This window comes from Triturus cristatus, chromosome 1_2, assembly GCF_964204655.1.
Source record: "Triturus cristatus chromosome 1_2, aTriCri1.1, whole genome shotgun sequence".
NCBI classification, from domain to species: Eukaryota; Metazoa; Chordata; class Amphibia; order Caudata; family Salamandridae; genus Triturus; species Triturus cristatus.
The window spans coordinates 83795610-83816249 of NC_140580.1; the positions used below are offsets into that span (position 1 = coordinate 83795610).

Consider the following 20640-nt stretch of genomic DNA (forward strand, 5'->3'; position numbering starts at 1 on the left):
TGACGGCCCCCGTGGTGAGTCATGTGTTAATGGGGATTTTCTCCCATGTGGGGTTCCCCAGAGAGGTGGTGTCTGACCGTGATACCAACTTCATATCTAAGTATATGAAGTCCCTGTGGCAGGAGTGTGGTGTTACCTACAAGTTCACCACTCCTTACCACCCCCAAGGTAATTAATGGGTTGGTTGAGAGATTTAACCGGACCCTAAAGGGCATGATTATGGGTCTTGGTGAACCCATGAGGGATAGGTGGAACGTCCTCTTTCCATGCCTATGGTTTGCTTACTGAGAGGAACCGCAGAAGTCCTTAGGGTTCAGTCCCTGTGAGCTCCTGTATGGCCACCCTGTAAAAGGACCTCTAAGTCTGGTCAAAGAAGGCTGGGAGTAAGCTCCCAGTTAAACCTCCCCAGAATGTATATAGCTACATGCTGGCCTTCAGGAACTAGAGTAAGTGCTTCAGACAACTCGCTGGTGAATCTGGAAGCCAGCCAGGAGGAGATGAAACGTTCGTATGATCAGAATGCCACTCTGATCGAGTTTCGACCTGGACAGAAAGTGTGGGTCATGGCCCCAGTGGAGCCTTGTGCGCTGAAGGATAAGTGGACTGGACCCTTTGAGGTGGTGGAGCGCAAGAGTAATGTCACCTTCTTGATGGACTTGCAGTCTCCAAGGAAACCTTTGCGGGTCCTGCATGTGAACCACCTTAAGCCCCACTTGGAGAGTTCCGAAGTAGGCATGCTCCTAGCGACAGATGCTGGAATGGAAGAGGAGACTGAAACTCTTCCTGACCTCCTGTCTGTGAAGGAACACGATGGGTCAGTGGACGGTGTAACACTCTCCCCCGCCCTGACTCCTGAACAGCAGAGTGACTGTCACCAACTGGTTGGGACGGTTTGCTGCTCTGTTCTCCCTGAACCCTGGTGTCACTCGGTGGCATGTCCATGATGTTGACACTGGGGACAGTCCTCCTTTGAAACATAAAATCCACAGAGTGACTGACAGGGTCAAGGCTTGCATCAAGGAGGAGGTTTCCAAGATGTTAGCGCTAGGGGTGATTGAGCCCTCAAACAGCACTTGGGCCAGCACAGTGGTCTTGGTCCCAAAAGCTGCCACACTCGGTGCCATGCCAGAACTCCGGGTCTGTGTTGTCTACCGAGGGCTCAATTTGGTCACCAGGACTGATGCACAACCCATCTCCAGAGCTGATGAACTTATAGAGCGGGTGGGAGCTGCCTGGTACCTCAGTACGTTTGACTTAACATCTGGGTACTGGCAGATTGCCTTAACTGAAGGGGCAAAGGAGAGGTCAGCATTCTCAACTCCAGAGGGGCACTACCAATTCCGGGTGATGCCCTTTGGGTTGAAGAATGCCCCTGCAACCTTTCAGAGGTTGGTCAACCAGGTGTTGGCTGTAGGATTTCAGTGCCGCCTACCTGGATGACATTGCAGTGTTCAGCACCGCTTGGGGGGAAACATCTGCACCACCTCTGGGAAGTGTTGAAGGCTCTGCAGAGGGCAGGTGTCACGATCAAGGCGAGTAAGTGCCAGATCGGGCAGGGTTCTGTGGTGTACTTGGCTCACCATGTAGAGAGCGGCCAGGTGGCGCCCCTACAGCCGAAGAATGATACCATTCTGGCTTGGGAACCCCCAAGACCAAGACAGAGGTGAGAGCCTTCTTAGGACTCACTGGGTATTACAGGAGATTTGTCAAGGGGCATGGCACCTTTGTTTTCCCCTTGACAGAGCTGACTTCCAGGAAGCAGCCCAGGAAGGTGAACTGGACTGATATCTGCCGGAAGGCTTTTGATGCCCAGAAATCTGCCATGTGCACGGCGCCCGTGCTTCAGACGCCCAACTTCTCTAGGGAATCCATTGTGCAGACAGATGCTTCAGAGCATGGTGTGGGGGCTGTGCTCCCACAGATGAATGAGGAGGGCCTAGACCAACCTGTAGCCTTCATTAGTAGGAGGTTACTTCCACGGGAACAGTGGTGGAGTGCGATTGAGTGTGAGGCATTTGCTGTGGTCTGGGCACTGAAGAAGCTGAGACCCTACTTGTTTGGGACTCACTTCCGGATTTAGACAGACCACAGGCCCCTTAGATGGTTGATGCAGATGATGGGTGAGAACCCAAAGTTGTTGAGGTGGTCCAGTTCCCTACAGGTGATGGACTTCACAGTGGAACACCGCCCTGGTACAGAACACGCCAATGCTGATGGTCGGTCCAGATTTTTCCGCCTTAGTGAAGAGAACTCCCAAGAGAGTGGATAGTTCTCCCCGCATTTCAGCTGGAGGGGACATGTGTTAGATCTGGCATCATTGGCGTGGGTCTCCCGTGCATTTTTTGCCTTTACTTCCTGTGTTTTTGCTGTGTGTTTGACTCTTTTTAGCTGGTCTAGAAGCTTTGGGCACTTTGACACAGCTGTTCAGTGCCAAAGTGCAAGTGCTCCCTGGGTAAATTGTTGTTATGGATTAGTGATTCCATGATTGGGATATTTAATTTGCTAGTCAGACCCTAATATATTGCACTGTGTGTGACAAGGCATTGTAAATCAAATGCTGCTAGTGGGCTGCAGCATTGATTGTGCCACCCACAGAAGCAGCCTGTAAAATGTAACACTGGCCTGCTATTGCAGAGCCTGTGTGCAGTCTGGAAATGCCATGTCAACCTGGTAAGTCCACCCACTTGCCAGGCCCTAACCTTCCCTTTTCTTACATGTTAGTCACCCCTAAGGTAGGCCCAAGGTACCCTTGTGGGCAGAGCGCAGTGTATGTGAAAGGTAGGGAAATGCCCTGATGTGTGTGGCATGTCCTGATAGTGAATTACTGTCAATTTTGTTTATCACTATTGGGGAGTTTGTTTATAACATCTTATAAACATAACCACCCCTAGGAACAAGGTAGGAAAATAAAGGTTAGTATGCCTGAACTCAGAATGTTAAAATGCATCTTTTAGTGAGGGTGATTTTTACATTCTGTGTTTGAAAATACCACTTTTAGAAAGTAGGTATTTTCTTTCCTAACATCCAGTGTGCCTCTGCTAGGTTTGTGTAGTGCATGTCTGGCTTTTGGATGACAGGGGCTGGAGAGGGGCAGTGGCTCCAGAGAGCATGATTCGTCAGGGCTGGGCTGAATAGACCTGGGGTGCATTAGAGTAGGGGGAGGAGATTTCCTTTCACCTGCATGGGCCTGGTCTGCCTTCAACAATGCTGTCTCCTCCTCCTGCCAGGAAGCTGCATCAGCGAGGACAGAACTGGTTTTGGCTGGATACAGACACTCTCTGCCTTCAGACGTGGAGCCGATACTCGATGTGGGTGACTTCTGAATCCATGGACACTGCACCATCGTAAGAAACTGCCGCCTCGCCACCACCGTGATGTCACCTCCCTGACACAGTAAGGAACCGTTGTCTCACCTCCCTTGCACCGCAGTAAGGAACCAAGGCTTCGCCTCCCCGACACAGTAAGGAACCGACGTCGCTCGGCGCCAATGAAGCAGCACCTCCCCGACGCCGTGCACCAGCTTTGCTTTCATTGTTTCTTAGGTACTGATCTTTGTGTGTCTGCTTGACTCCATGCCCGACCCCGCACACCTCGTGGTCGGCGCCGTACTTTGGGATTTTTATCAGTCACAACATTGTAATAACTCCAGGTGGAATTATTTGTTGCTCCAAACTTTAATTGAGTGAATAACCTATTTTTGAGGATATCTTGATAACTGTATTGTTGTTTTTGTCATTTGGTCTTGTTTTGGTTTAGATAAAGATTACTTTTTTTCTAAACTGGTATGGTGTCCATTTGTAGTCTTTTCACTGTATTACTGTATGTGTTTACAAATACTTTACACACTGCCCCTGAGATAAGACTGTCTGCTTGTGCCAAGCTACCAACGGGGTGAGCAGGGGTTATTTTAGAAGTGTAATCCCCTTACCCTGACTAGAAGCAAGGGTCCCTATTTGGACAAGGGTGCAAACCATTGCCAATTAGAGACCCCCATTTCTTACACCCCCCTATTGTTGGGCATTATTTATGCCCTCAACTTTGATCAGCCACTCTACCTACTTGGCACGCTTGGCCTACTTGCAATGGACTTGCGGGGCAACTTCAACTGTGTCCTAGTTCTAGTCCTGGACAGGTCCCACCGTCCACTCCTATCAGCCCCCACAACAGCTGCTGCTTATAGCTTGCCTGCCTAACTCCATCAGTGGTCACTGTATGATGCTTTGCACCAACTTAATCCAGACATTTGACTCTATTCGTGCTATTTGCCAGTTCATGGTCTCAACATTCACCTGGATCGTATAGAATGCTCCACTTCTATCGGCTCTCTAGTTTTGTCCCCTGATTACCTAGTTAGAGAAATATTCAACCACAACTCCCTATTGCTGGGTCAGCATTGGGGGCATACAGCCTCCCCAGTCCCCACATGGAAATTTCATCCCTCAGCCTTGGAGGACCCAATTTTTAAGGCCACAATCTCGGAACAGTTAATAGAATACTTTGATCATAATGAAGGGTCGACCACCTCCCAGGCCATGGACTGTGAAGTCTGATAAACCCTGTCAGATGGCTTAATATAGGTGGGAGTACGCAGCCATGGAACAGCAGGTAGTTGATACTGCTCTGGGAGCGGGTGAAACAACTACTCAAGCATGTACGGTGCCTGGACTTCCGAGCATATGTGATCACATCCCACTCTATAGGAGACAAATCAGACTGACTACTGGCCTTGCTGATCAGGAAGGAAATGCAATAGCCCCCAATACCTCTACTTTGGAGGTCAGATGGTGCGATTGTTTATTCCCAGGGGCATATATATGAGGCATTTGTGTCTTTTTACACCGTGCTATACTGCCCACTTCCAAATGCTCCTGCGCCAGAAATCCAACGATTTCTATGCAAGGCCCCTCTACCAGCCCTCTCATCGATTGAAAGACTAGACATTGATGCCCCGTAATGGTGACAGAGGTGAAGAAGGTGATAACAGAGTTGGAGACAAGAAAAACCCCATGGACTGATGCACTCCCAAATGAATTATATCAGCAGTATATGGCGGTCCTAGCCCCTCATTTGGTGAGGTTATACAAGTCTCTCAGGCCACCACCCTAAGACCTTGCGCGAGGCACTACTGGTCTCCCTGCTGATACCAGGCAAAGACCTTCAATGTCCAGCCTCTCACCATCCCATAGCCATTTTAAACACAGACTATAAGATTCTAACGAAAGTCTTTACCTCCAGAATTCGGCAGATTTGTCCTTGTTTGGTCCAAGGCAATCAGTGCTGCTTCATTCCAGGGCAAAATACAGTTCTCAATATTAGGCATCTTTTCGAGTCCAGGAGGGAGCGTGGCCTGGCTTGCCTCGAATGCCTGCCATGGTCCTGGACCTAGAGAAGGCCTTAAATTCACTGGGATGGGGTATTTATTTGTGGTGCTGCGCCATTGTGGATTTGGGGACTGTACCATTAGGTTCATCTGGTTGCTCTATGCAGCACCTATGGTGCATGCCAGGGGTCCCTCCATCCCTATAGCTGTTTGCTCTGGCGTTGGATCCACTGGCCACACATGCCCGTCGCAATGGAGACCAGTGGGGGATCCCCTAACCGGACTGTACCCACATCATTTCCTTTATACACAGACAATGTTCTCTTTTATGTCAATGATCTTATCATCACCTCTCTGGGCTAGCCGGTCTCCTGTCCACTATCAGGGAACTTTTGGGCCTCTCAGTGAGATGGGCAAAATTGTGCATCTTGCCTAGGACAGCAGAGGCACCCTATATTATAATTAGCGGAGAGCCCCTGCTTTGTGAGGGTTGCTCCTTCCGATACTTGGGTGTTAATGTTCACCACTCAGACCCTGACCTTTCGGAGGTAAATTTAATCTGAACGGTGTCCTCCCTTCAGGCCCTGGTCGCCTCTAGGAAAAACCTTTCCACTTTCTGTAATGGGGGGCATAGCCTTAGAAAAAATAGTGATGCTTCCCAGCCTGCTCTACCACTTCACCATTCTCCCAATATTCCCACTTCAATCCTTATTCCAAGATCTACATAGATTGTTGGGAGACCTTAGTTGGCATCGCAGTAGGCGCAGAGTGGCCATTGTTAAGTTACAACTCCCAAGGTAGGCAGGAGGAAGCACCTAATTTCTAACTGTACTTCCTGGCAGACCAGCTGCAATAATTGGCTCACTGAATGACTTGACGGACACTGGCGCTGCTGCGCCCCCCTGACCGCGAGTGTGCTCCTTGTCCTCCTGATACCAGGAGCAGGAGCTATTCAGATTCTCCCATGTTTAGTATAGGTGGTGCTCCGGTGCATCTGAAGAAGTTACTGGCTCACCTGTAAGGCATACCCTCCCCAACTTGAACTCCCTCCATCCCTCTGCTAGGCCTTCCTCAGGGTGCTGGGGCTCTCATTAGACAAGACTTTCAGGTCTGGGATGGAGTCCGCTTGTGAACCCTTGGGAATTTATTTGCTAATGTACAACTGCTTTCCTTCCAAGAATTGGTGGTCCATTACTGGCTTCACCAGGAACTGTGTGGCCTTCTCCGTACAATTCTGAGGGAGAAGCGGCAGGTGGAGGATTCTGAACTGCCTACCAACACCCTAGTGGACATTTTATACTCTGGGAGACCGAAGACAGTTGGTGACCTGGTTCATGAGCTCTCCCTTCAACACTCTGAGACACATGGGAAACAGTGTTTTCTCAAGCCCTACATGACACGGAGTAGCAGAGGGAATTAGCGCACCCACATACTATGTCTCGCAACATCAGGCAGCAATTAATTCAATTTTATATACTGCATAGCTCCGGATACGAATGTCTGATATCAGGCTCCACCAGCTGACCTCTGGCAGGTTTTGTGGTACTATCCGCAGCTCAACCAGTACTGGAAAGACGTCCTTAGGAGTAATGCCTCAGCCATGAGCCGTCCATTTGTTGACACTTGAGAGGTAGGATAGCTAGGCATTTATAAGCACCAGAATAAATACAAAATGCATCTCACTTCACTGATTTAGCTCTTGTCCTGGCAAAACACGCTGTGACAATACGCTGGAAAGGTATGACCCCTCCCCATTACTGCAGCTAGGAGGCTAGTGGTGGTGTTCTGGGCAGGGCCGATGTGATGGCACTCCATAGACAGGAAGCCAGAGGACAGTGCCAACAGCCTATTGCCCCCCTATGGGACCTGTTTCTATCATGGTTTCAAGGTACCTACCAGAAGACTCCCTCTACTCCCTCCCCATGAAGTCCCTGCTTCTATTGCACCAACCCCGGAGGGCTCTCGTAGTGAATGGAACCCCTCAGTCTATATTCTTGCCTCCTATTGTGCTGAACATTGAACCATTTCATAGTTAAGACCCTACTCTCCCTTCGCTTTATAATATACTCATGGGTTTTGCCCTATCCTTTCATCAAGAACCCTTCTCCCCAGCCCATTTCTTTGCCCCGTACCTGTCCCAGTTATTTCAGTGCCGTAAATTTGACACATCCCAACGGTGCTTCAGGATTTACCATTGTCCTAAGGTTGTTGACTGTAACTGTACTTACCCCATATATGTGGACGAGCTGGCATTCCTGAAACTATCATTTGTAGCCAGTAACCTGCACTGTTTTTGGTAGGGTGATCTAAGCTTGCTCGTTTAATGGTGAACAATATCCGTAAAATGTGTCATTTACTTTTGTATATGTTTATAAAATCAATAAAGCATGTTTTAAAAAAAATCTACGTGTGTAATGATGCCCAAAGCATACACAAGAAGATGACGGACGGTGCACTGAAACTTTTTAGACACTCACCCCTAGTCGCTATTAGATCTGGGTTGAATCCATCATCATTCTCTAGCTCACTTTGCCACCCCAGTTCAGACCCAGCCATATGCAAATCAGTCTTGGCACTGTTCCTCATGGGACTACAGGGTACATGAGATTCTCTAGCACTGAAGGGATGCCGGAGCATATTATCAACAGCCAGTGATAATTATCGCTGGCCGTGCTTAGCGATACCTTTTTTATCGCAGGCTATCTCTGGAATGTATCGCCCTGGTAGCGCGTTATTAACAACGCGTTTCTCCAGGGCGATTAAAATTCCAGAGATAGCGAGGTTATCGCCGTTTTGCAGGGAACATCGCTGGTTTTCCAGCGATGTTCCGTGCAAAACGGTGATAACCTTGCTGATACGACCCTGTGATCGTATCAGCATAATCCACCCCCTATGTAAAGCATAGGTAAGTCTGGATTTTAGCAGACGTTAGATTTTGGCGAAAACTTCCGTTTTCGCCAAAATCTAAGGTGTTCTAAAATCCTGTGGGCTGCCTTGTAAATATCGCGATGTGAACATCAGCGATATCATTAGAGATGCAAAGGGAAGCGTTGGGAAAAAGGTTGCTAACATGCGATTATGCATGTTAGCACCCTCTTGTAAATAGGGCGATATTTTTATCTCCGCTTTTAAGCCAAAAAAGCGGAGATAAAGCCCTTGTAAATATGCTCCGCCTTTCTTAGCTTAGTGTGCCACCACACGTCATCACAACAGTCTAAGATTTAGAGACCTTTGTAAAATCCAAGCTGAACTTGAGGAGTCTTTGAGCAATGGGCTACAGACAGTTTTTTCAGCACAAACAAAAGAAAGAAACCAATCTATCTCCTGCTTCATATTATCAAGTACAGTTATGCTGCCTGCAGGTAACACAAGCACAGGAACACACACACACATACCCATCCCCCAAGCAGGGAATGCACCCTCATGCGAAGTCAGCGATGCTATTCGGATAGAGGGGCTCAGCAACTCATCCCATGAAAAGGTTGGACCACTGATTCGGAGGTTGCTTTCTTGACTCTGCCATTCAAAGCAGGCCGAGGGGTCTGAGAGACTGCCTTCTCCCAATTTGGTGTATAATAAAATCTCTAACACAGAGTCCCATTTCCCTTATTAGCCTCAGGGCCCATGTTAACCTTGCTAAGCTACTCGTGTGGACTTGCGAGGCAACCTGAGATAAAAGAAAGAAGATAGGCAGGAGTCGATGAGAGCGACGCAGCGTGAGTCAGTGTTCAGGCTGAAATGAATGTAGGACATCTGAGAAAGGACCACACAGCTTTCTTTGTCTGACTGTAGCAGTGTGGGTAGGTTTGAGTAAACTCACTGTTACTCGTATTGACTCACTGCCACGGAAGAAAGGATGGTTGAATAGGTACAGATGAGATTCGATCTTGCAATCTGTAGAATTCTCACAGATGTCTTTGGCAGGGCATTAACCCACTGAAATACACAATGTACATTCCCATCAAGCACATTGATTTGTCCTGATGGCCATAGGCTGTGTAAGATACTGATATGAAACTCAGCCAGGAGATTCGTAGATTTGTGAAAATTGAGTTAAATGTGTGGTAACTAGATATCATTGCAGTTAACCTATTTTTTTCTATCTAAGTCATGTGGAAATGATTTTTAGAAAGCTGTGGTAATATATCTGGTCATGGCAAGGCTATACCTGTTAGGACAAGCAAAACATACTAAACCAATTTCCCAATAAATTCCACAATTTATCTTAAATATACAGTAATATCAGAAGTACCAGTTGTAGTAATGCGATTTGCTAATTTTGGTAATACCACGTAAAAGTAGACAGTCTTAAAATGGCCCTCACAATTTGCAGCCTTGCTGATGCAATGGTTTGTAAATAAGCCCGTTAGTTTCTTCATTAACCACGCATCTTAGTTTAACACTGTTCAATATGGACAGTCACTTTCATACATTCTCAGGGGCTTATTTACAAGCCCCTTGCGGCACACCTACGTCACTTTTCCCATGTTAAAGATGACGCAAAAGTGGCGCAAGGGGCTTGTAAGTAAGCCCTCAGTTCCTCACTTTGGGCTGAACCTACCTGCGTTATTGGTGTCGCATCTGTAAGAGTAATAGTAGGCGTGGAATCCAGCGTTTGAGATGTTCTCATCACTTGTAAATAGAACGGCCATACTGTTGGACGTGGAGGTGAAGCTCTGAACGGAATCATTGCACACCGTCCCCAGGAGAGGTGAGGAACCGAGCAGCCCATCATAGACAGCAACATAATCGTAACTGCAGCCATTAGAGGGTTCTAGGCTGTTGAGAGAAGGAAGCAAAATATTCAGCATAGATCTCATTGCAAGAATCATTAATACTGAAACTGACGTGAGAGATGTGTCATTAAACTACTAGTAGGAGAGTGCATCCCACTTGGGAAGAGTTTTTGCGGATTTTTATATTTTACCATGCCAATTAGGGACAGGGACATATATCCAGCAGCTCTGGTTACCATCTTTGAGAGTATTCACAGAGGGTTTGATTGCCCATTGTAAATAAGTATAAATAGCCGTTTTTTGATTTATGATGCATAAAACGATGAATGGTTATAAAATTGTCACAAAGTGACGAGAACAAAAGCTTGATTAGAGATTGGGTTCTAAATTAATGAATTTTCTTATGGATATGAATTCAATTTTAATTTAATTTCATTTTTTTGCACATATTTCGTTACTTATTTTTTCAAAACTACAACTCCCATAACGCCTAGCAATGTTCTACAGGAAAGATGTAATGCATTAAAGTGTAGATATCGGTTGCAATGCACATACGGGCATTACCGTGATAAAGGTCTCAGTGAAACTAAAACACGTTGGTTTCTGATGTTTCTATGATATTATTTGGTTTGAAAGTAAAAACATGAATTGAACCGTCCCGGGAGTGCGACCCAATTCTTTTTTGCCGTTGGAGAGGAGTGTTTGAAATATTGGACTGCCAGGCTCGGCCGTGGGGTTCCACACCACTCGAGAGCGCCAGGAGAGTCAGTAAAAAGGAGCCGCATGGAGGAAAATATATACATATATACACATATTTTTGTTACCTACTGGCAGTCACCAGTAGATAGTTATAGTTAGGACCAAAGTTTGCATAGGAAAATGTTTTTTGTTAAGGCAATAAGATTGGTGCTGCTTGAGGAAACTTCAGGAAATCTTCACAAAACTTCTCCTTTTTGGTTCAGCTGCTGTGTTGAAAGTTTTGGGGTAATCCGTCCAGTGGGGGCAGAGGAACAAGGGGCATCTCAAAACGCGTTTTCTCTATGTTATGTCAATGGGGATTTTTCATTTTTTGAACATGACTACAGCCCGAATCGCTGAACGGAATTACATGAAATTTGGCAGAAATCTAGATGTTGGTCCAGAAAGTGTGCTTTATTGTGTTTTGGTGTAAATTCGTTCAGTAGTTTCAGAGATATTTAAGTTTAAAAAACGATAGATATCTGGGGGCCCAACAGCCTACTGAAACCCTACTGAAATTTGATTGGCTTCCAACACTTAAACCAGGAAGTGTTGGCAGCCATATTGGGACTCGGTTGAACCAAGTCTCACAAAAAATTTAAAAAAAGAAAAGAAAAAAAGGCAGGGTATACCCTGGCACCCTAGAGCCAAAAGAGCATGTTTTGTTTAACAAGTGCGGCAGGATACAAGGATCTGGCCAAAACATTTATTAAACAGGAAGCGCGGGCTTCCGCGTTTCATTCATTATCCGCCTTGGGTGGGCCAGGTCCTGGGGTCATTGTTTTAATAATGGAGGGGGGGCGAACAGGCCCCCCCACTAGAGGTTAATTAAACCCCAGGGACCACCACCTCCCTGGGGTTTTTGTTATAATATAGGGGGGTGCCCACATGGCACGCCCACACCCCAGGGACCACCACCTCACCAGGGCTTGTTTATTTAATTAATGGACTGGCCTCTTGGACACCCTCCTAGCCAGGGCTTTCCAGGTAATAATGCGGGGCCCGCATGGACCCCCCGTAGTATCAGGGCCTGCCACCTCCCTGTGGGTTACATTTTTATCAGTGGGGGGGGCCGTGCCCCCCCAGCCCCGGGGACCGCCATCTGCTCGGAGCTTTTTCAAAAGAGTGTAGGGGGCAGGATGGGTCTCTGCAACTCCGGGGACTGCCACCTTGCTGGGGCATTACATTGAATTAATGTGGGGGGGCATGCAGCCCCTCTGCAGCCCCAGGAACCACCACCTCCCTGGGGCAAATTTAAAGAAAGGAGGGGGCCTCATGGCCCCTTTCTTGGAGCACCAGATGGCCCTGGGGACTGCCACTCCCCAGGGATGGTTCCAGCATTGTCCCCGGGTGCCCACCCCCAAGACATTTCAGTTTGCTATGGCTTGGCGGGAGCACCACTCCTGCCAAGCTATAGCAAACAGTGCTCTGTTTCAAGTAAGCAGAGCACTCTTGTGTACTCAAAGCAGAGCAGAATTGCTTTTGGACAGAGGGAGCTGCATCTTAGCAGCTTTCTTAGTTCAAAAGCAATGCTGGCTCCCTCAGGACGTGGGGAGCCGGCATTAACCAATGGGGCCTTCAGACTCCTCCCTACCGTCACCCTACCGTCAGAAACTAGGTGCCCTGGGTGGGACCAGGGCACCCAATATTGTGGGCAGGTCCCATGGTATGGGGTCCCGAGGCCGAAATCGGCCCAGGAGGAGGGCTGCGAACCCCCTCTCTTTTTAGGAATTTTTAAAAATATATTTTTTTTTTTTAAAGGACAGGCCCTAGTGGATGGGGTCCATGGGGCCAAAATCGGCCTGGGAGGAGGGTCACCGAAAACCTCTCAGCAAACCCACTGTGTGGGACTTACTGGTGGTAACAGGAGGGGTAGTTGGTCCCCAATGACGCTCTGAAGCCAAGGGGACTTTATCCCACAGCCAAAGGCCACCAACCCTACACTGCACACCACAAGGTCTAACTATAGCTTTCCATTAACCTCAAGGAATTTCTAGGGTTTAAAGTTAGATATTAATCCAATTCCTAACTATAACGTCACTTTAACCTTTGGTTTTTCTAGTAAATTATTATTATTTTTTTTACAAAAAGTAAGATGTCTATCACCATTCATGGCATGGGGCTAGATGCAACCCCAATCAGCACCCAACACCAAGCCACATGTGGTCAGACCCTACGACCAACTGGTGCACACTGCTGACTATGTCATGGAACAATATGAACAGTATCAATTTAAGTAAGACAAACCTGCTGGCTTTGTCAAAGGCTCAAAATACCAAAATATAAAAGTGGCTGGGACCAAGGGCTTTATCAAGACGTTAGCACATCAACATATATATAAAGCAGGCATATTGACTTTGTCAAAAGGTCACCAAGAACTATAATCAAATGAATATTTCATGAATTCACACATTGCAATGTTTAAAAATGGCGATTGTCTCAAACATATTTCTAGAAAAGTTTAAAAAAACATTAAACACGTCTTTGAGTCTTTTTTCAACATTTTTAGGTGACAAAGTGCAGCAATAAAATCAACCACAAGGGGTCCCTGCACTCCAGCTAAATAGCATACAGATTCAGCTCGGAGCGCTTTAAAAAAATATAGTGAGCTCTTCTGGGGTCATGGATTCAATGACCCAAGAGACTTATTGGGTTATTGTTTTATGTTGCTGGGGGTCTATTGTGCTCCATGTAGGCGTCCACAAAAAAATAGTTGGTAGTGAACCTGCCCCTTCTAGGGTCACCACCTGGAAGAAAAAGTATAATTTAAAAAAGCCCTTGTTGGCCATTGTAGGGCGCTCCTTGCAGGAGCAGTGAATAATAATATTTGCGTATTGCGAACCTCCGTGACTCCTGCTAGCTCCCCAGCCGTGGTGCAGGCGGGAGCCTGCCATTGAAGTTTTTATGTGTTTTTTTTCTTTTTAAGTTTGGGGCCCCAGGGGGGACCTGAAGGCCCACCGCAGACCCTACTAGCCCCGCAGCCCAGCAGCTATTGTGGTGCCAGCGGGAGGCCGCCAGTACACTTTTTCAGTGGGTGCCCTGGTGCCCACCCAGCGCATCCACACATTTTTCTTTTTAAGTTGGGGGTATGGGGGGGGGGCTCCAGTGGCCCCTGCGGGCTCCCCAGCTAGCACCCATTGTGGTGCTTGTGGAAGCTGGCTCTATTTTGCTAACACCCAGGCAGGAGCAACTTTTTTCAGGGGCAAAGAGCATTACTTGCCTGGGAGAGTGCGGGCAAGGAATAAAGTTTATATTTTCTGCCTGCACTCTCCCGGGCAAGGAACACAGCAGTGTCCCAGGGGATGGGGTTCTCAGGACACTTCACCAGTCATGGGGCCCAGGGGTTGGGTCCTGGGACTGATCAAAGGGGCAGGAAGGAAGGACACATGCAATAGTGCATGGTGGGGTTGCGGCTATTCTGTTGACACCACAATGTTAAATTCACCCATGTATTACTTTGCACACTTGAAAGGGAAAGAACAGGATGCCAGGACAAATCTGGTGTATCCCCTGTCTGGCTAGTGACAGATCCTGCTTTTGTCCTAATGGAGCAAGGATTCAAAGAAAAGAAACTTGCTCGGATTAATCTCTCATTAACAGGTGTTGATAACTAGGAATAGTAAATAAGAGAAAAGTAACATGCACACGACATTTACATATGGGAAAAAGAGCTTTATGAACGCTTGAATAACAAAGAATAATTTGCTACGCAACCAAAATCCCGCTTTAAACCGAAAAACGCGTTGCGCATGTGCAAACCAGTGCCGCGTAAATGAGAGGGAAACTTTCATGCATGCACAAAGATTACTAACCTTAGGTCTGGAGGCACCGCATGCTTGACATATGCTTGCCTGCATTTCAAACAAAGACGTTACTGCTAATGCTTTTGCTTAAAGAAAGAGAATTTAACATGGGATAGAGTAGAAGAGGGTGGTGAACAGTGACAATTACATATCTAAGAAATTAATATCTGTTTATGTTCCTTTTATTAATAGTGTATGTTTTGGCCTAATACACTAAGCCAATGAAAAAGATGGCGGTGAAGATGTACGTCTGTTTGGACATGCGTGGTGTGGTAAAATTGTGACCCGCTGACCGGATTGTTGACAGGCTGCCAAGAGCCAAGGACGAGTTGTTGTGTGAACATGTTGATCGATTGTAGAATCCTATTGAAAAATTGTTTAAATTGATACAATAGATGCATGGGAAAATAATACGGCAGAATAATAAATGAGCTAAAGGGGAAGGGCTTTGCTAAACAAAGCATTAGGTAAGAATTTGAACATAACAGCATGCGGTGATGACAACTCCCCTGCCACTGCCCAATCACAGTCCATGATTCACTGATATTTGTAACTTTTGAGGGTGGGACATGCCAAATTACCGAGTATAACTAGAGAGACTTAAGTTAAGAGATCGTCATCGATGCTGAGTGAGGTGTGGGCGAGAGCTGCTGGAAAGAAGATAACCCAGACTGGGAAGATTCATTTCTGAAAGACAGCCTGATTAGATTGAAGATCTGCGGAAGAATATTGAGGAGGGAGAGAGTGTAAGAAAGGGATGTGTTCCGGTGCGTCGGGGGTCTAGAGAAGTTAAGTAAGTATTTCCCTGTCATGATCCTGTCCTACAGTCTTTGTCACCTGACTCTAAATCAGGTGACCACCACCAGTCCTTTGGCCAGAGGGTTGGGTTTCCCTGTTTCACTGTTAGGTAATTATTATTCTCCCTTACATTCTTTGCATATCAGTTGCAAATGTATGATTCTTAGGTATTTTGTCTCTTCATCTGTCACTCCTAATTGCATTAATTTGTTGAATGAGTCTACAAATTGAATGTATTTGATAAATTATTTTTTCTCTCCCTTGGAAGTTGATGGGATTTGCACTGTGAACCTGTACAAATGAGCGTTCAATTTTGACTGAGTTATTAGATAAAATATATTGAATCTTACCCAGAGTCTGTGATTATTTTATTGAGAGTTATAAGATAAATTAGTTAATTTGTTATTATCACCATCAACTACTCGACTAATGGTCCATTGACCCAAGGAAGAGTGTGTTGATCTGTGAAGGTTAATTAGGCATTGACTAATCCAGATCAAAGTGAAAATAAAACTTGACCCCCAGCAAAACAGTCAGAAAACTTAAATGTGTATGTGGGCGCATTTTGAGAAATGTGTTGATATCTGTATCTGGGTTTGTTGTAGGTACACTGCCTGCTTCAAACTTGACTTTAGTATTGGCTGTGGTGGGACACTAGTAATTACAGTTGTGCACTCCCCCACAACCTTCAGAGCCCAAGTTTAGTGTTGAGAAAGGCTTTCGCCATATTGAAAATGCCCTGGCACATGGCATTCTGTGCCTGTTTTCTGTAAAGCAGACAGGAACTACTGGAAAGGTGGATAGGGTTGCCCTTGGTAACTTTTATCCCATTGGTTAGGGAGCGCTCAGGAGTAATTCCCACCTATTAGCTATCACTAGGCAATGATGGGGCCCCACAAGGCACCCCCTACAGAACACTTTCTGTACCTGCAAAAGAACAGAAGATGACTAAACCTGCTGTCTGTGACGTGCAAGGAGCTCTGAAGGACTGGATCTGCTCCCTCTTGTACTCGGACAAAGAAGTGGACTCCAGGGCTCAACTGGCTGGTCTCCTGTGTGGTTACAGGTACAAAAACAACTGCAATAGGCCTTTTCAGTATGATTCCCAGGTAAGCAGTGGCAACTACAACTTTGACTGGACTTTAGTAGTTGCCTCTGCCTGGCACCCTGAAAGTCTCTAGGTGCCACCTGAAGTCTTAGAGGGCTTGGAAGTGACCTTCTGTAGTTGCTTGGAAACAAGGAAAATTTCAGAAATCTTTAGCTCCCGATCCAAGGATACCTACCACAAAAAGTACCCAAATGGCAGTTCCAGGACATCAGACTGAATTTCATATTTGTCCTCCTGAAACTCTCTAGCACCTCTTTAAAAAATGGCAAAGTCCCTTTCTGGTTCAGGACTTACAAACTTTTTCAAACAAGAACTTCAAAAGCTCCAGAGCCTTAAGCTGGACCAACCTGCAGCAGATATCTGACTGACAGTTGCACGGCACTGGCTTCAATTTAAGATTTATCTGGGCGTGTTCCAAAATTCTATTAACACCGGAGTAGTTGGGAAAATTTCTGTAATTTTGCATTACACTTGTGACGAGAAATTACAGAAAATTATTTGATTACGCCCATTCATGTAATTTAGGACAAAAAGGTCTCTTGATGTGCACAGGAACAGAGCACGAGTGGTTGCTTGGTGCTGCTGATCCTGTTCTGTTGCATATAACACTATTTTCCTAGAGTAAAATACATCCCACGGTTCTTTTTGGATGCAAAGGGTGCATTTTGTGCTAAGAAAATTGAGCTAATGCAGGGTTATGCACCTCATGTAATTCCACACAATCTTGCGTAATTTTGCAGTAATTGGACATAAATACACTACAGCAAATTATGTGTTACACCCACTCTTAGATTTGTCCCCTTGGGTAGACAGCTTTTTCTTTAAAAAATGACAAGTCCATTTCTAGATAAAAAATCTGAAAATCCTACAAACTTTTTGACTTTCAGACCTTCACTGGGACCAATCTACTTGATGTATGTATCCTACCAGGGCTCCATCACAGTGATTCTCAAATCATGCCTAGGTTCTGAATTATCCTGACCTCTGACTACTATTGATGCTATTCGCTTTTTGGTGCTATTTTCCCATAAAATAAAAATAAAAAATCATACCTCTGGTTCCTCTTTTTGTATTTTTTTTATTTTGGTGTCATTTTGCACATTAACTTGTTCTCTATGTTTCTAATTCAGCTTCGTATTTTTATTGTTTGACATTTAGACGTTATTGCTTTTTGGTACTGTATAAATACTTCACACATTACCCTAAGTTAAGCCTGTCTGCTCTGTGCCAGATTTACCAGGGGTTTATGCTTAGGTTAATTTAGTGGCCTCAGTGGGTGGAATGCTCTGGTTCAGGGCCTTTAACAATTGGTATAGTCCTCGGTAGTGGGCTATAGGGCTATAGTGGGTTTCAGAGAATCTGCCCTATAAAGTTTTGTAGGAATGTCTCAATCAAGAACTACCCCTGGGATCTTAGTATAATGTGATAAAGCATTGGATCCAAAGTCATAGCAAAGAAGTTAAACCCAAAGTATCAACGAGACTGGAGATATTAATAATCATACACTATCAAGTAGGAATTTGTTTAAAGAATTTGTTTAAAGTTTCTTAGGAGACGCTCCCTTTTAATGAATTCTAAATTAAAATGTATTAAATTATAATATGACCAAGCAAGGGGAGAGAAGTTAACTGCACATACTTGTTCACTAGAGAACCAATACTGTTAGAAAATATGTTCTTTGCTGTGCATGGGTGAATATATAACTTGGGCCAGACCCTAGGTATTCATAGTGCCAGCAACCTGTTCTGCTAGAGTGCCCATAGCATTCTCAATGTGCAGAGTAAAGTTGCCCAAAACAGTTAGCCTCTGATGACGAAGCAAGTAGTGATATGCAAGCTCATAAGGATCACCCAAGGAACTCTTTTAAAAGGAGGATAAGTCAATAGAAAGTACGTTGAAACTTCATGTAAAATTAAACAATGTTAAAGGAAGGATTTAAGGCCAAATAAAGGCCCTCTTGCAACTGGCACTTTAAAGCTTCTTCAGGAGTGGTTTAAGACAGACGTTTTTTTCAAGTGGAATCCACAATCTATATAATGTCTTTTCCTTTTCTTTTCCTCTTACTCTTTGGTGGCATTGTCCTTATTTGCATGGCATTGCCCATTTACCTAATCCACATACAAATTTCCTCAGAAATAAATTATTTTCTGTGTCACCTGAGGAACAGTAAGCGAATAAAAAAAATAGAAATTTCCTCTAGCAGTTGTCAATTCGTTCAGTAAATTATTTGGCAGATAAGTACATTGGGGTTCATTTGTTTTTAACAGTGCTACAGAATTTGGGGTGTGATCATCTGTTTGTTTGGTGGCTGGAGGTCATGGCTTGCTGTGGTTTTGATAGATATTCAATATAATAAGTCCTGAAATTAAGGACACAGAAAAGGTGGTAACACCCTCATTGTTTACCACTGATGTTCATTTCTCTGATTGTGTTATCTGGCTACCGTATGTGGCCTGATCATTACTCCTTCCCATTGCTTTGTGTAGCACAAAATGTATGCAATTGAAAGAGGGTTGCATGCCAGAATATCAGTGCTTAATTTGTAAAATATGAGGCGCAGGTGCTCCAATTTTTTTAGGAGGCCACACCCACTTTCCTCGGCTCCACGCACTTTCACCAGTGGCCCCACCAACTGACTCTAGTTGCTGTACCCCAGTGCTTAATTTGTAAAAAAGAAATAAGTGCCAAGGACCTTTTCGGGAGATTCGGAAGCCCATTGCCCCTGCCAGGGCTGCCAGTGACAGTACCAACACAACTACATACCATCTCAGTCCTAAAAGTGATACAATTCAGACTATTTTTTATGTATTTTGACTTATTAAACACAGTTGTTGTGCTCTTGTGGGCAATATTTTACAGGCATGGTTAGGGTACATAAAAATTAAGAAAAAAGAGACAGAAAGAAAAAAAAACTACGGAGGAAATCATCCAAAACCGGCGTTTTCCCTTTTGTAACATACACTTTAAAAAATATATATGTACAAGAATTATACAATTCAAATCTGTTTTAGTCCCATCTCATCTATCCATAAATGATTATTGACACAAATAAAGACAGAAAAAACTTGTTAAAAAGGTGATACAGAGGACTGTAAACAAGTATTGAACCATCCAGAATTACAAATTAAGACCAAGTGAAGAAATATTTATTTCACTGAGTAAGGGGCAGCCCTGGCCTCATATATAGCAAGAGAGGGGAGGAATAGGGAGAAAGAAGAGGGGAGAGATAATTGGAAAAGGACGACGGAGAATAGAGAACCTGCAAGAGCGAGAAATATGAACAGAAGTGGAGCGAGGTGCAGAAAGAGGAATGGGGGAAATTAAGCAACCTCGCCATGTGGCTGCGTCGACAGGCCCCAGAAAGCCTTGAGGCCCCTGCCCTTAAAATTTTACAAGATAAGTATTGAGCACAGTGCACCTCAATCGTATCCAGAGGCAAAACATGGCACCCACGCGCAGCTTCTATGCTAATGCACCTCAACAGTAAACTTACTTTATCTGGGAACGAAAGCATATATGTCCCACAGTTAATGCAGGGCAGAATAGAACGGTAAAGAAACATAACGATGCGAAAACCACCACAAACACCACCCATGCAGTATGGAAGCATTATACTTTATCAATCTAATGAAAAACATACCATTCCACCTGGGCTTCCTAGTGTTAGGTCATATCTGCGAGGCTGGGGCCCCTCCCCCTGGGATTTGCTGAGGTAAAATATGGTTGCGACTGCAAGGCCTACTGGGGGCCCCTACTACCATGGGTCCTGCAACAGTAGACCTTGGTATTGTATGTGCACATGGTCGGTGCTGGAGGCATGAATGCTCAGGGCATGCCGGCTTGGACTCGCATGAAGTGAACTGTGAAGTCAACTGTCCAAGGCCTGCCCTGAGCAATCATGCCGCCGCAGTCAGCACTGTCTATGTGCAAGTATAATGCCATAGTAGGGTTCCAGAGTAGGCCGCACAGCCATGTTTTATGGTACCGCTGCAAGCCTAGGGGGAGGGGCCCAAGCCTTGCAGCCATGACCCAACACTGCCTGGGAGGACCACTGGCTCGGGTGCGGGAAACACTCAAAAACCTACTCTATTGACTGCCAGTGCCACTGCCAGTGCCAGGAGAAGGCAGGTCTGCTGG

The 20640-nt window shown here is 45.5% G+C and overlaps 1 protein-coding gene across 4 annotated transcripts in view; it reads right to left on the reverse strand.

The window, feature by feature from the left end:
• The window catches only part of LOC146866845 (scavenger receptor cysteine-rich domain-containing protein DMBT1-like), a 398665-nt gene that overhangs the window by 77790 nt on the left and 300235 nt on the right, over positions 1-20640 (reverse strand). For all 4 annotated transcript variants that reach the window (XM_085602310.1, XM_085602301.1, XM_085602292.1 and 1 more), the window contains one exon: positions 9882-10099. In XM_085602310.1, coding sequence (XP_085458436.1) covers positions 9882-10099 — 218 coding nt within the window. The remainder of the gene's footprint in view (positions 1-9881; positions 10100-20640) is intronic.